The sequence below is a fragment of the Aptenodytes patagonicus genome, chromosome Z (assembly GCF_965638725.1).
Source record: "Aptenodytes patagonicus chromosome Z, bAptPat1.pri.cur, whole genome shotgun sequence".
Taxonomy (NCBI): Eukaryota; Metazoa; Chordata; class Aves; order Sphenisciformes; family Spheniscidae; genus Aptenodytes; species Aptenodytes patagonicus.
In genome coordinates, this window is record NC_134982.1 from 15,435,155 (window position 1) to 15,447,488 (window position 12,334).

Sequence of the window (12,334 nt, forward strand, 5' to 3'; positions counted from 1 at the left end):
CGTGTTTCTTCCTGTGAGAGATGGCACTGTCTTATCAAAACCTGAGTTGCAAGACGGGCAACTGTGATACCTGTTCTCTGGGTGGGGAAGGAGAAGCAGCACCGTACATGCTCCTGGCAAACAAGCAGAGAGGGGCCTCGCTGTGTAAATATGTCCTCCCTGCAGAGCATCAGGCAGATCTGGAGCTAAAGGTTTGGGCTTTGGGAGATACACTCTTCCTGGTGTGCAGGGAAGCATGGACTCTCAACAGCCACATGCAATACTATCTTCTCCCCAAGCTCAGCGTTAGGAGCAGAAAATCATCTGGCTCAGCTATTTCCCTTTACAAAAGCCCGCAGCAAAAGTGGCAGCATTTTATTTGGGAAGCTGAACTCCTACCTCCTTTTCAAACCCCAGCTCCTAGCACAAGGGTGCCAACACTTTACCAACCAGACCAATTAATATTCTCCTCCAGAGCTCACAGGCATTGAACTGACAACTCTCCCCTTAAAAAGCCACACAACACCCCCAAAACTTTATTCTGATTCTCTTTAGCATGTAAAACTTTTCAGCGTCTCAATAAGAACACACAGAAATAAACTCAGGTCCCTAAACATCTGAGATTGACACTAATGCTTTGAAGCCTCATTCTTGTTGTTCCTGGGAGATGTCCAGAAAAGCACAAATAGCTGCAGAGACTGCACACTATCACCCTCCTTTTATGCAGACAGCACACTTAATAGGTGTGACCTGCTACCCTGAAAGCAAAGCAGCCATTTTTTTCTTCCCCTACGCAGTAGATTTGGGTGGGGAAATAAACCAGAAACCAAACACAAACAAACAAAGCATGTTATCATCTTATTTTTCAATAAACAAACTCACCCAGGTATTCCCCAAGCTTTGAAAGTGTTTAGCTCTCTGCTGTGAGCACTCACCGCTTGGAAGTTCCACGCTCGTTATCCTCGAGGGAGGAGACGAGCCTGCATGGTTTTTGGCTACAACACTAATTACACAGTCATTTTTTCCAAGTTTTATCTCAGTACTGTTTGAGGGTTCAGTGACTTCTTTATACTCCAGTGGTGTCTCTAGCAGGTAGCAGGACACTTCATGAGACACTATTTTTCCATTGGCTTCAGAAAGGGATAAAGGCTATGAACGGACAAAGAGGAGCCCATTAAAACCAAAACAGAATAAACAAAAGAAGACATAGGATAATATGAGTTTAATGTCCTGATCTAGTCTGATGAATGTATAGGACTACGAGGCAGAAAAGAGTGACTTTGAGAATTTACTTTTCAGCTGGGATGTATTAAAAATTTAATTCTTCATGTGAAATGCTTCTCAATGCAATGTTTAAATTATAAAACTTTAATAATATTCTCATTTGGGGAAAAATAATTGTCTCAATGGATGGTTCTATAAAAAGTTAAGAAAAGCAGTCCGATTTATTGACTGTAAACTTCACTCATTTATAAATGTGTAAGGAAATAGTTTTTCATAGAGTTACATTACATAATATTTTAAAACTTTAAGTGTCCTATCTACCTTCCAGAAGATTTTTAGACTTTTTCCAGAAGGACTTCTCTCTCTCCAGATATCTGGTCCTCTTACAGGAGCTAAGGAGGGGAAAAAAGAAAAAAAAAAAAAAAAAAAAAAGTTTTGGAATTTTTTTTTTCCAAGTTGCACAGTAGACAATTTACCATCTATCAAAAAGTTAGCTTTTTAGATGGCTAATTTTAAAATATATGGCTTCACAATTTCAACATTTTATCAACAAAGAATTAAATAAACTTACGGGCTTCCAGTGTTGTGTGCTCCTCTATCCTGCTCCAGCCACTCCACCTCCAGAAGTGGTCAGCAGCCGAACAGCGCACCCTCAACTGGTATTTGGTATATGGGTGCAATGCGTTCAGCTGAGCTGTGTAAGTTGAGAATTTTCCACCAGGCATGGAGACATTGTGCTGTTAAAAATTTACAGAAATTGACATGTTACACATATTTTTTTTGCTCCTAGATTATGCTGAAAGTTAACACCTAAAAAGGTGATATTTCTCCCCAAAAATACCGACTGTGAAAAAAAAGCTGCAGTCAAGCCCTACAAAGAAATTAATGAAAAAGAAAAATATTTCCTATGCAGTCACACTAAACAAAGGAAAATTTTTCAGAGATCTGCCAAAATGAAGTAATCTATAGCACAGAAGCTGAAATATGACAGTAGGTAGCATATTTGAGATGTAAAACATGAAAAGGAGATGAGCCTTCAATGGGATGAGCTCTGCATACAGTAGCAGGCTGCTGCTTCCCATCTATCCCGTCCGGTCCCCCTCTCCTATATGCAGCAAAACTTCTGTTCACGTGAGGCAGGCCAGGATTTCACCTCCGGTATTCAGAACCTGCACTTCCACTGTGCATGTGCACATCAAACTGGGTGGACAAAGGCCTTTTTCCTAAGACATATGCACAGAAGCATGCTAAAGACAGCCTGAGCAAGATGCTTATCATGCAGTCTTCTTCCTAGGCAGCCCTTTTTTCTTCAAAAGATAGTATCCAACTCTTACCCAGGTGATCTCTGTTCACAACTCTTATGACAGGACTAATCTCTCCTGTTATTCTTAAAACTGTGCAAGTCTAGGGCATATTTCAGTTTCATGACTACTTAAACAAACCCTAAGCCTGGGAATATTTTTTACTGAATCTAATTATAACACATGTGCATCACAGCTGCCAAAAACTGGACTCCAAGTGACTTTAAGCTGCAACTAATTGTGCATTTCTAAAGCCAAATGACAACTTGAAAAATATAAAAAAAGCTTCTGAAAACATCCTCAAAATGCCATGTAAAATCCCATAACAATTTCACAGCTACTTTTGTTTATTACAGGGAACTCTTGGAGGTTTTTTATTAAGCAACCAGAGACAACATAACACGGCTGTAAAAGCTTCTACCAAGCTGTTTGCTGTGTTTCAAAATATCTGTAGCTGTGGGGTCTGATACAGGTGCAGTGAATCAAACTGCTGTGGCAGCATAAGACCTTACCATCTCCCACTGCCCCAGATTACTAACCTGGTAGCAGAGTTCACAAGCAAGTATGTGCGCCAGGCTTCGAGCAGCATAACTGTGGCTAGACAGAACTGTGCAAACCTACTTTTTTAGCAGTTTAAGCTAATGGAGCTGGGGGTGGGTGACACTTCGGTGTTTGTTCCCCCTGCTGACTGCTCCAGAAGCAGTAACTGTTGGGAGCAGAGAAATGCAGACAACTGTGGGTGATGGTATCTCAGACTATACACCATACAACATAGCTCATCTGTCAGAGCTGTTACGTACATCTAAAAGCCAGTTCCTTCTGCTTTTAATTCCAAATGTATCTACAATTTTCTTTGCAGTACCTAATCTCTGGGTACTACTTAACACATGTCATTACGGAGAAAATATAAAAGCTTAAGGCTTCCACGCTCATTAAATGCTTTGAAAGTATTTTAAAAATACAGAGCATGCATTAACTACTACCCTATTATTTTAGAAGCAATGTATATAATGATTATCTTCAGTCTTAGCTGCATCACTTCTGTGGCTTGAGCTACTTTATTCAAGGCTGTGACCAAAGCTGTGCCCAACAGGCAACTAAATGCAGTGGGTAATAGAATACTCCTGCTAAAAATCAAACAAGTGTTGTAAAAAGCAGCCTCTGAAGTTAATGTGCTCAAATTACAAATTCAGGCTCTGTGCACCAAGACCTGGTAATTCAGCATGTGCCTACCCAAGCTGGTCAGAGATATTCCATCTGAATGCACAAACACAGAATTTGGGGGTAAACCTCAGGCCAACCAGACGTGCAGTTGTGCCATTAGGCTTCCCTAGTAACACAGGTCACCCCACACTACGTTAGGCAATACGGAAGAAGAGGATATATTCCCACCACTGACACTCAGTATCTGATGCTGGTGTCTAAATTAGTATCCTAAGCTCCTCTGATAGTCAGCAGAGTAAATACGCAGCTCCAGTCAGTGACGCAGAACACCAAAGCTGGGCAGCAGCTGGAAGCCTGAATGCTGGAAAATCTGAACCCCACCCAGAAACACCACCTTCTCTCCAGCTGCAGAGGTCTTCACTGGGGATTACCTACTGATACACCCAGTGGGAGAACCCTTCCCTATCCTGCCTCTACACCACTGACATACGAGCAGGTTTAGCAGCTCCGTGTTACAGCCACATGCATGTCAATTGCTGACAGCAAGCAAATGCACTGTTCTCCGAGGGGAAAAAAAAAAAAAGAAGAAATTCAAGTATGGATTGCAAGTGGCAATCTGAAACAACCACTGCGGAAGTCTGCAGGGCAGCAGCGCATCCTGGAACAAGCTTGTGTTAATACAGTTTGCACGAGGAAGGACAAAGCACAAGGACTGTTACCTAACAGGTCAGCATAAAGCACTATGCACCCTCTCGAAGTACCAAATAACACGGTGGGTAATTTGACTTTCCTCTAAATTGTTTAAAACCAATCAAAAAAAAAAGAAAGCAGGCAACAGAGGTGAGCAGAACTTTTTCTGATTTTAGTAGATGAACTTCTAGTCATTACCACATTAATCATTTAACGAGATGACCAGAATGAAGCTCTTAAGAGAGAAAAGAATTTGAAATGTAATTAGTTCAGTGAAAAAGATGAACATCTGAGCCAAAAAAAAAAAAAAATCCATTAAAAGCAACACTTACCAGTTTTCGCTCATAGTGACCACTGCTAATTTCAATTTGACACAGAAGCCTGATCTCAGCAAAGCTGCCATTTATAAACCAACGCAGACGGACGCTTGTAGAGCTGTTCCCAGAAACAGTTAACTTTTCTGGAGTTTTTGGATGAACTTAAAATATAAAGAAAAAACTTTCAGTTCTAAGAAAAAAAACATTCACTTTAGTTCAGAAAAATCTGATTTTAAAAGATCAAAGAGAATCAGAAGGATAAAGAAGCAATCTGATCAGCAACTAGGACAGCTGGTGCTGGGAAGGCACTTGCAAGCAGTCTCATTCCTGATGCTCTTCTCAGCTATCAAACATCGGAACAGATTTACTTAAGGCTGAGCATACTAGCATGTGTGATAAGGAGTTGGAGACACAGAAAAACATTTTGCCTCCTACTGACTTTATCAAAAAAGCGAAACATGAGCTATGTCAGAGGACCACAGTGACGGATGAAACTCATTCAACTTTGATCACCTTCTGGGAACTTTGTAAGTTAGAACTTAAAATCTGCAGACTAGGACAGGGTAGGACTCCTGAATGACCTCTCCCTCCCCAAAACCCCCTTCATGGAATTTTTCAATAATATTCAGTACTACTATTCATAGCTATCAGAGAAAAAAATCTCTACTGTTGGAATTGGTCCAGTTACCCTTAAGGAAATATGTAGTCTATGTTGGGAATTAAGTGGACAGTGAGGAAAAGAAAGGAAAGGAAACAAATAGGAAATAGCAGTCGCATCAACTGGGTGCAAAACAGCCCAGTTTATAATTAACAGAAACAAATTATGCCTTTTTAGGACCCGCCAATTCACTCTGACAATTCTAACCTCAGGCTACTTGAACTGGGACACGGACAAAAAAACCGCACCATCTTCAATTTCAAATTCAGTTTTTCAGAGAGAACAGCGGAATTCTGTAACCATTAGGAACCCCTGAGTCCTCAATTGTGGTTGTGGAGGCAGATGGAAAAGGACAGAGAAGACAGCACTAGAAAGGTGGTCATCTTCTCCCTTTCCTTTTTTAAACTGAAGGTCTAATGAAAGAAGTAATTTCTTTCTACAAACCACTATAGCAGATGATCATGGCTATTACCAATAGCAGGTAATACTCCCGTTATTACCTTTTACCTTTTAGTGCTACTTTTTTTATGCTCCAAATCCTGCTGTTACAAACTTGCATAATATTTTGCCCTATAAGCAGACACTGAAATACAGGGTCACTCACAGTTCATAAAGTTACACCTAAATTTTAATTATTGATGTGTAATAGAATATGAAATAATATGTATTACAACAACAGCAGCTGGCTAATTATTAGATCACAAGTAGCATTTATCCACATAGCAGCGTATCCAATCTGGTAGCATTGCTGTCAAGAACTGGCCCTGTACACCTAATCGTTGCTTCAGGACACGTCCTAAGCTATTTTCTTTTCAAGTTCAAATTATTGAACATGGCAAAATACTGGTGACAATAAAGCAAAGTAATGACAAGTATACCATGTCAGACTGCTTCAAACCTAAAATAAAGAAATGGTTAGCATGCAATAAACATATCTTTTTGCCTTTGTAATTCTTAAGTCTTACCTCTTTGAGTTAAATCAACCAAAAGCGATGACTCTGTTTGTCCGATAGGATTGGAGACGCCTAATATGAAATCGTAAGTTTTTTGGTCAGCCAGTACTGGAAAGCCACAGACACGCTCTCTGTTCATTTCATTGATTTCGCATGAAACATTTTTACCAGATATTCTACAAAGTAAAAGCGGGGGAACAACTTAATTTTTGAATAAGATAATTTCTAGCAACAGTCAGAAGTCTAGACTGAAAACACAGTAAAGAACGATGGGTTCACTGACACATGGCTTACAGAATGATTTGATTGCAGAGGCATATCTAACACCACAACGCAGGTTAAAGTGGCATCAGTCATGACTTGCCCTGTTCTCACGTGAAACTCTCCTCTTCCACTAGCATAACATTTCCATCCTCTCACTTCTCAAAAGCCTGGAAAACAGGTAGGTCCTGTAAAACCACCTCACAAGTCACAACTAAGATTCTGATTTAAAGTATCTTTGTTCAGATCAGCATACATTTGCATTTAAAGAATGTTCTTAATTGCTTTTTGAACTAGGGAGATGCACACACATTACGTCTTTCTATCATCAGCCCTGCCAAATCTAAACTAAGGTTTGTTAACTGGGATACATCCACTAGTCCCAGTCATTTTTAAATCACAAGTAGGGGAGGCAGTCTGGTAACAGCCAAGACCAAAGTTACATCTTTAGGGGTAAAATCTAAAGTGTGTATCTGTTTGTATGTACATACATAGAAGTTGCTTTAATTATGATCTGTGTAAACCTCTCATTCAGTAGCACAAGTTTAATTTCTTCCTTCGGGCATTTTTTCTGTGTTCTAGCTGAGCTCTGAGCTTTCTCCACACCATACTCTCTATTTCAATAGCTCAGTGTGGGCTGAGAACAAGGATGAGAATATTTACCCTGAAACGCATCACATTAATCTCCTCACAGCTTTGGGCTGAGCGAAACAAGTCTGAACTACATCCTCGTTTATGAGCTGAATATGGGCAGCCAGTGACTGGAGCTCCTTTCTTCTGAATACCTGCCCTGTTTTGTCCACCTCTTTGCACCCTATCCAATGACTTTTTTAGCACTAGAATTCTGGATGACATCTGCGACTGTAACTCAATCCTCATTGCCTCTGACTTGCCTCAAAGCCACCATGAGACTCCATTTCCCATCAGATTGTGTGACTCAGGCCTCTCCTGGCTCCTTTCCCTGACTGCTCCTTTGGCATTACCAGGGAGCCTCCTTGCCACGAGAATTTTGTTAACTCCTAACTTCTAATCACAACCACCAAGGAATCCTATTTACAAGTGCTATTCCAAAACAATGATTCTTCATTTTTAAGGCTTTACATGGCCTACGATGTAAGACAAACTAGTGGGACGCCAGTCTTCACTCCTTTCTGTGGATGATGCCAGTGTTATTTTCCATTTCAATGTTTTCCAGGTAACATGCATTCTGCCTGCTCTACACTATCTAGTTCTTAATGCTGGGAGGAGAACAGGTGTAGGCTTATTGCTTTTTCCCTAGTAGTATTTGGGAAATGCCCCATGGCCTGTCTTACAGTAGTTCCTTAGTGAGTTTCAGTCATCCTGCATAGCAGAAGCTCAGTAAATGTCTGGCAGATGATCTGACACAGGTTGCATATAAAAAAATTTTAAAAACTAGTGAATGACTCCTACTATCTCCCTGCATTTTCATATTGGTCTTACCTACATGTTGGCAGCAGCCTGACACACTCAGCCCTTTATTTTCTCATGAGTTCATAATGGCCTAAGTCTTTGGGAAAAGCCATCCTTAATTCCCATTGGAATTCTGCAGAGCTAGATGAGGGTTCTCCAAGTTTAGTTTTGTTTCAGCTTCCACAAACTCTTGAAAAGTATTTTAGGCTCTAAACAATGGAGACTATCTCATTTAAGCAGGCATGGTGCAGTAAGTCACAGGCAGCAATGGATATATTCCAGTTCTACCCTTTTACTCTTTTTAGTGCTGAATTGCTTTACCTTTCAAATAAACTGTAGTTTGTTCTTCGTTTTCCATATAGTCCACTGGGTCTGCCTGGTTTCCAGGTGCATTTTATTACCAGGAAGTTGGATGTTTCACAGCTGAGGTTTTGTGGAATATCAGGGGCATCTGTAGCATGAAAGGAAACCAAAATAGTTAGTCAATGTTTTGCCAGCCTAGTGTGACAGTTGGGACACTACCTTCCTGAAAGCATCACCATTCGTTTTTGCTGGGTCTAGATTGTGTGCCTCACAAATACATGGTAATAGTTATGCTCCAACCATATAAATAATATGCTTAAAAAAAATCCCAGTAAAACAGATGGATAATTATTATCAGCCCCATCTGACTAACACTTGACTCTAGGCTTCTAAGTGGGTGGGTAATCTGGTAAATCAAATGCAAATATGTTCACAAGCTCCAGGCTCTGACCTGGAAGTGTTTCACTGAAACTCTGCCAAGACTTTTCCAAAATTCTAAGCATCAGTTTAGCCGCTGAGCAATGCAGGAATGCTGTTGGCTGTGCGTCATATTATCTTACATGCCAGCCCCACCGCTGCTTTGAATTCTCCAAGCAAGTCATGTCAAGGAGATGTTCCCTTTAGCATGAATTCCACACTGAATTTGAAAGTTAAAGCAAGCCCCGAACGGCTTGTCCTCTTCACCGTTGCTTTGGAAGTGCCCATCTTTTTCTTTTAAAGTTTGTTCTTTGCTCCCATACTAGAGCAGTGTTGAGTGCCTTCCTGGAGAAGGTGGGCAGTGCTCCCAACAGAGAGGGTAATCAGGCTAACGTGAGACTAAGTAGAGCACTTATTTCAAGTCTCATACACTTTTCTCCAAAAGGTAGCAAAATAACGTCCACATAGCTGCCCTAGAGAAGGGGCACTAACGCAAGAGGCAACAGTGGCAGGCTTAGTTCAGATTATGAGCGGCAAGCCAAAAAGAACACTTATTTTGCCAGGCCTAGGCTTAACCAAGGCGGTGTGCATACACATTTACTTCCTCTACCTTTTCTTCCCCAAATGTCTCTCATCAGCATGAGCATCATGACAAGTTCTCTCCCTTCCCACTAAGTAGGTACCACAAGAAGAAACACTGGCAGGAAACAAGACTTCACCACATCCCAGCTCTTCAAAAAACACTGTATGGGAAAAACCTATGGGATTATCACAGCCTTCATTCATGAACCACTGACTTATTTACTTGGAAGATTCCCCCACAAAAGCAAATACTGCACAAATAATGTAAAAATGGCATCTCACTGAGAAGTCATAAAAGGTTGGATTCTGTTTTGCATTTGCTATTGCACACTTAATACACAAAGTCAATGACAGGAGGCACAGGCTGGAGTTGGGAACACACTTTCAAATTAGTTCAGTTTCTCCTCTCCTTTCCCTGAACCCCAAGGACCCTAAATTCAAAGGCAGACATTTGTCATGGGGAACAGGGTTCTAATCAGCAGCTATTGGAAGACGGTAACTCTCAAAACCCCTGTGGGAAAAACACACAAAGCTCTGAAGTGACCAATTATGGGAAAGAAGAACCAGGTACTTTCAGTAGTTTGTTTTAAGAGGTATCTGTATTGGGAAGAGATTTCTGAGGCTGGCATGGTTACACAGAGAAGACACACAGTGATTCAGTATCTTTAAAGAAAACACTGAAAGAATATTTAGAAGGTTTTCCAGGAAAGATGAACTGTCAGCTGGGTTCCTTTGCTGTAATTAGCTCCCAGGGAGCTGCTGCCCTGGATGAGCATCTGTTGTTTTTGCAAGTCTGACTGTTTTCTTGTCTTCATTTGACTGGTTGGTAAATGAATGTTTTCACTTACAATTGTTGCTCTTACTCTCACCTTGTCATGGACCAAACTAGAACAGATGTAAACCTAAAGTGATAGAGACTGAGAATGAATCTTCATATGGCAATAAACTACTAAGTATTCCAGATCATGAAGAAGTGTCTTAGAAAAAGAGATCAAGGAGAGAAGCACTGGGCCAGGTTCTAAGAGAAGAGGGCTTACATGGGTACCTCCCCATCCAGCCTTGGTGTCTTCTCCATGGGCTGGAACTTCTACAGTGAAATCAAACAAGTACAATCCCAATTCATCCTCAGAAACCAAAGGCCAGGGGAAAAAAAAAAGCCTCAATAGTATTTGTTTCCTAGCAGAACCCTAAGAGTCTCAAAATTATTTTGATTTTCCTAAGGTTAGTAAACATAATGATACATACATCCTACAAACAAGACAGTTCCATCCATCCCATCTTCGGACAGTATGCACACTACATTTGTCCCACTGGTATCTGAAGCACTGGCATTTAGCACTCTGATTGCACTGCTCCGACTGCTCAGATGTATCATTGGGTATATTTCTGATCCGTAAGTCATCCGTTGTATCTGCTGTCCTTCTTCATGGACACAACAAATTGTCACATCTGAACCTACTGCCACTACGGTGTCCTGAGGAAATACCCCACTCCCACTGGGCTCGGTATCTTTTCCTAGCAGAGAAGGAAGAACAGAAAAGAAAAACAAACAAAAAACCCTCACATAAATAATTTGCTATAAACATGGTGCTGATCAGCTAAAATGTGACTTAGGAGCACTCCAATGCATACAAATCGATGTTAACTAGGTTTCATTAGCTAATGATTACATTATTTCTCTCATCAAAACACCCCCAAGAGCAGCAGCCCATCACTGCCTAGCGCTTTTCCTCTGACTTTGGCTTGCTTTACATAAAGAAATCAAAGTCCATGTGGTGGCAAGGGAACAAACATACCAGGGACCTCTTCTACTGGGCTCCAGTCACTCCAATCCTTGGGGCCAACAAACTGTGTTACATTAAAATAACAGCGAATCTTCACATAATGCGATGTACACTCCAAAGGCATATCTGATGTCCAGTTCCAAGAAAGAATGATGTCTTCATGAGTCAGTTTTGAATAGTAAGTTACCTGCAAAGTTTTCCCCCAAAAAAACAACCAAGAGAGAGTTTATGAGCACCTGTTACCAATGACCTATAATCTCACAGGTGTCAACAGAATGGCAAATTAAGTGAAGTAAATCACAAAATCCTGATAGATGGTTGGAGTGTCCCACCTAACTTTCAGTTGTGTTGTGAATTTACTTGGACAAAAGCCTAAGATGCTAAACAGCCCACCAGCCAGGTAGACTGCCAGTCAAAAATACCAGAGCGCAGATATTTGAGGGAGAGCAGGAAGCTCGCCAAGCATTTCAAAAGGTATATATTGCATCCCAGTATCCTGGGCCTCTCCCAGGCAGGGAAATGTTCCAACTTTTCCAAAATGAAACTCTTGTAATATTAGTCCCAGGGTACACATTTTATCTTTTCTCCATTCGTAAAAATTATAGAACAGAGCTATAAATTGGCCGGAATAACTGTGGTTGCAAAAAAAAGGCAAACTGAACATTCAAAGACCACCAAGACTTGAGACGCTGTTGGAGAAGCAAAGCAGAGATAATGGTGTAAAATACCTGCCAAATTCATAAGCAAGTTCTAATTAAAAAAAACCTGTACTAGATTAAAAAAAAAAAGCTGTGATGGTGAGTAAGTACTGACAGTATAGTAGCCAGCGTCCTCGTAACTTTGAAACTTAACAAGAAGTTACCTACCAGAGGCATGACTACACTCAGGTTCTGCAAAGATCTACAATCTTCATTATTCTCAGCCTTCTTCAAATGACCTCCCAGAATATTACCAAGGGCAAAAATTGTATATACATTTTTCATAAAGGAGGAAAAGGACTTACTTGTGTGACTTTTTCCATTGCTTCTTTACGGAGTACCTGAATCTGCCAAAAGGCATCCAGTCCGTATGGGAAGATTGATCCATTATCGCTCCACTTCAGATTTAATGTGGAAGTTGAAAAGTCAGGTGTTAAACTAAGAATACGTGGAGTGAGAGGAACAAATGCTTGAAAAAGAGAGAGGGGAAAAAAGCCATATTCAGGTCATTAGTCAGCAACACCAGCCCTACAGGTGTTTAACAGCCACATCTCTCTGCTCTCAGCCGGCTA

At 40.8% G+C, this 12,334-nt stretch overlaps 1 protein-coding gene across 4 annotated transcripts in view; it reads right to left on the bottom strand.

Annotated features, from left to right (window-relative positions):
- Window positions 1–12,334, bottom strand: part of LOC143173025 (leukemia inhibitory factor receptor-like) — an 88,433-nt gene that overhangs the window by 16,419 nt on the left and 59,680 nt on the right. For all 4 annotated transcript variants that reach the window (XM_076362983.1, XM_076362982.1, XM_076362984.1 and 1 more), the window contains exons 6-14: window positions 12,068–12,231; window positions 11,077–11,251; window positions 10,526–10,795; window positions 8,300–8,429; window positions 6,299–6,462; window positions 4,691–4,836; window positions 1,775–1,940; window positions 1,525–1,595; window positions 915–1,128 (exon numbers count right to left, since the gene is read on the bottom strand). In XM_076362983.1, coding sequence (XP_076219098.1) covers window positions 915–1,128; window positions 1,525–1,595; window positions 1,775–1,940; window positions 4,691–4,836; window positions 6,299–6,462; window positions 8,300–8,429; window positions 10,526–10,795; window positions 11,077–11,251; window positions 12,068–12,231 — 1,500 coding nt within the window. The remainder of the gene's footprint in view (window positions 1–914; window positions 1,129–1,524; window positions 1,596–1,774; window positions 1,941–4,690; window positions 4,837–6,298; window positions 6,463–8,299; window positions 8,430–10,525; window positions 10,796–11,076; window positions 11,252–12,067; window positions 12,232–12,334) is intronic.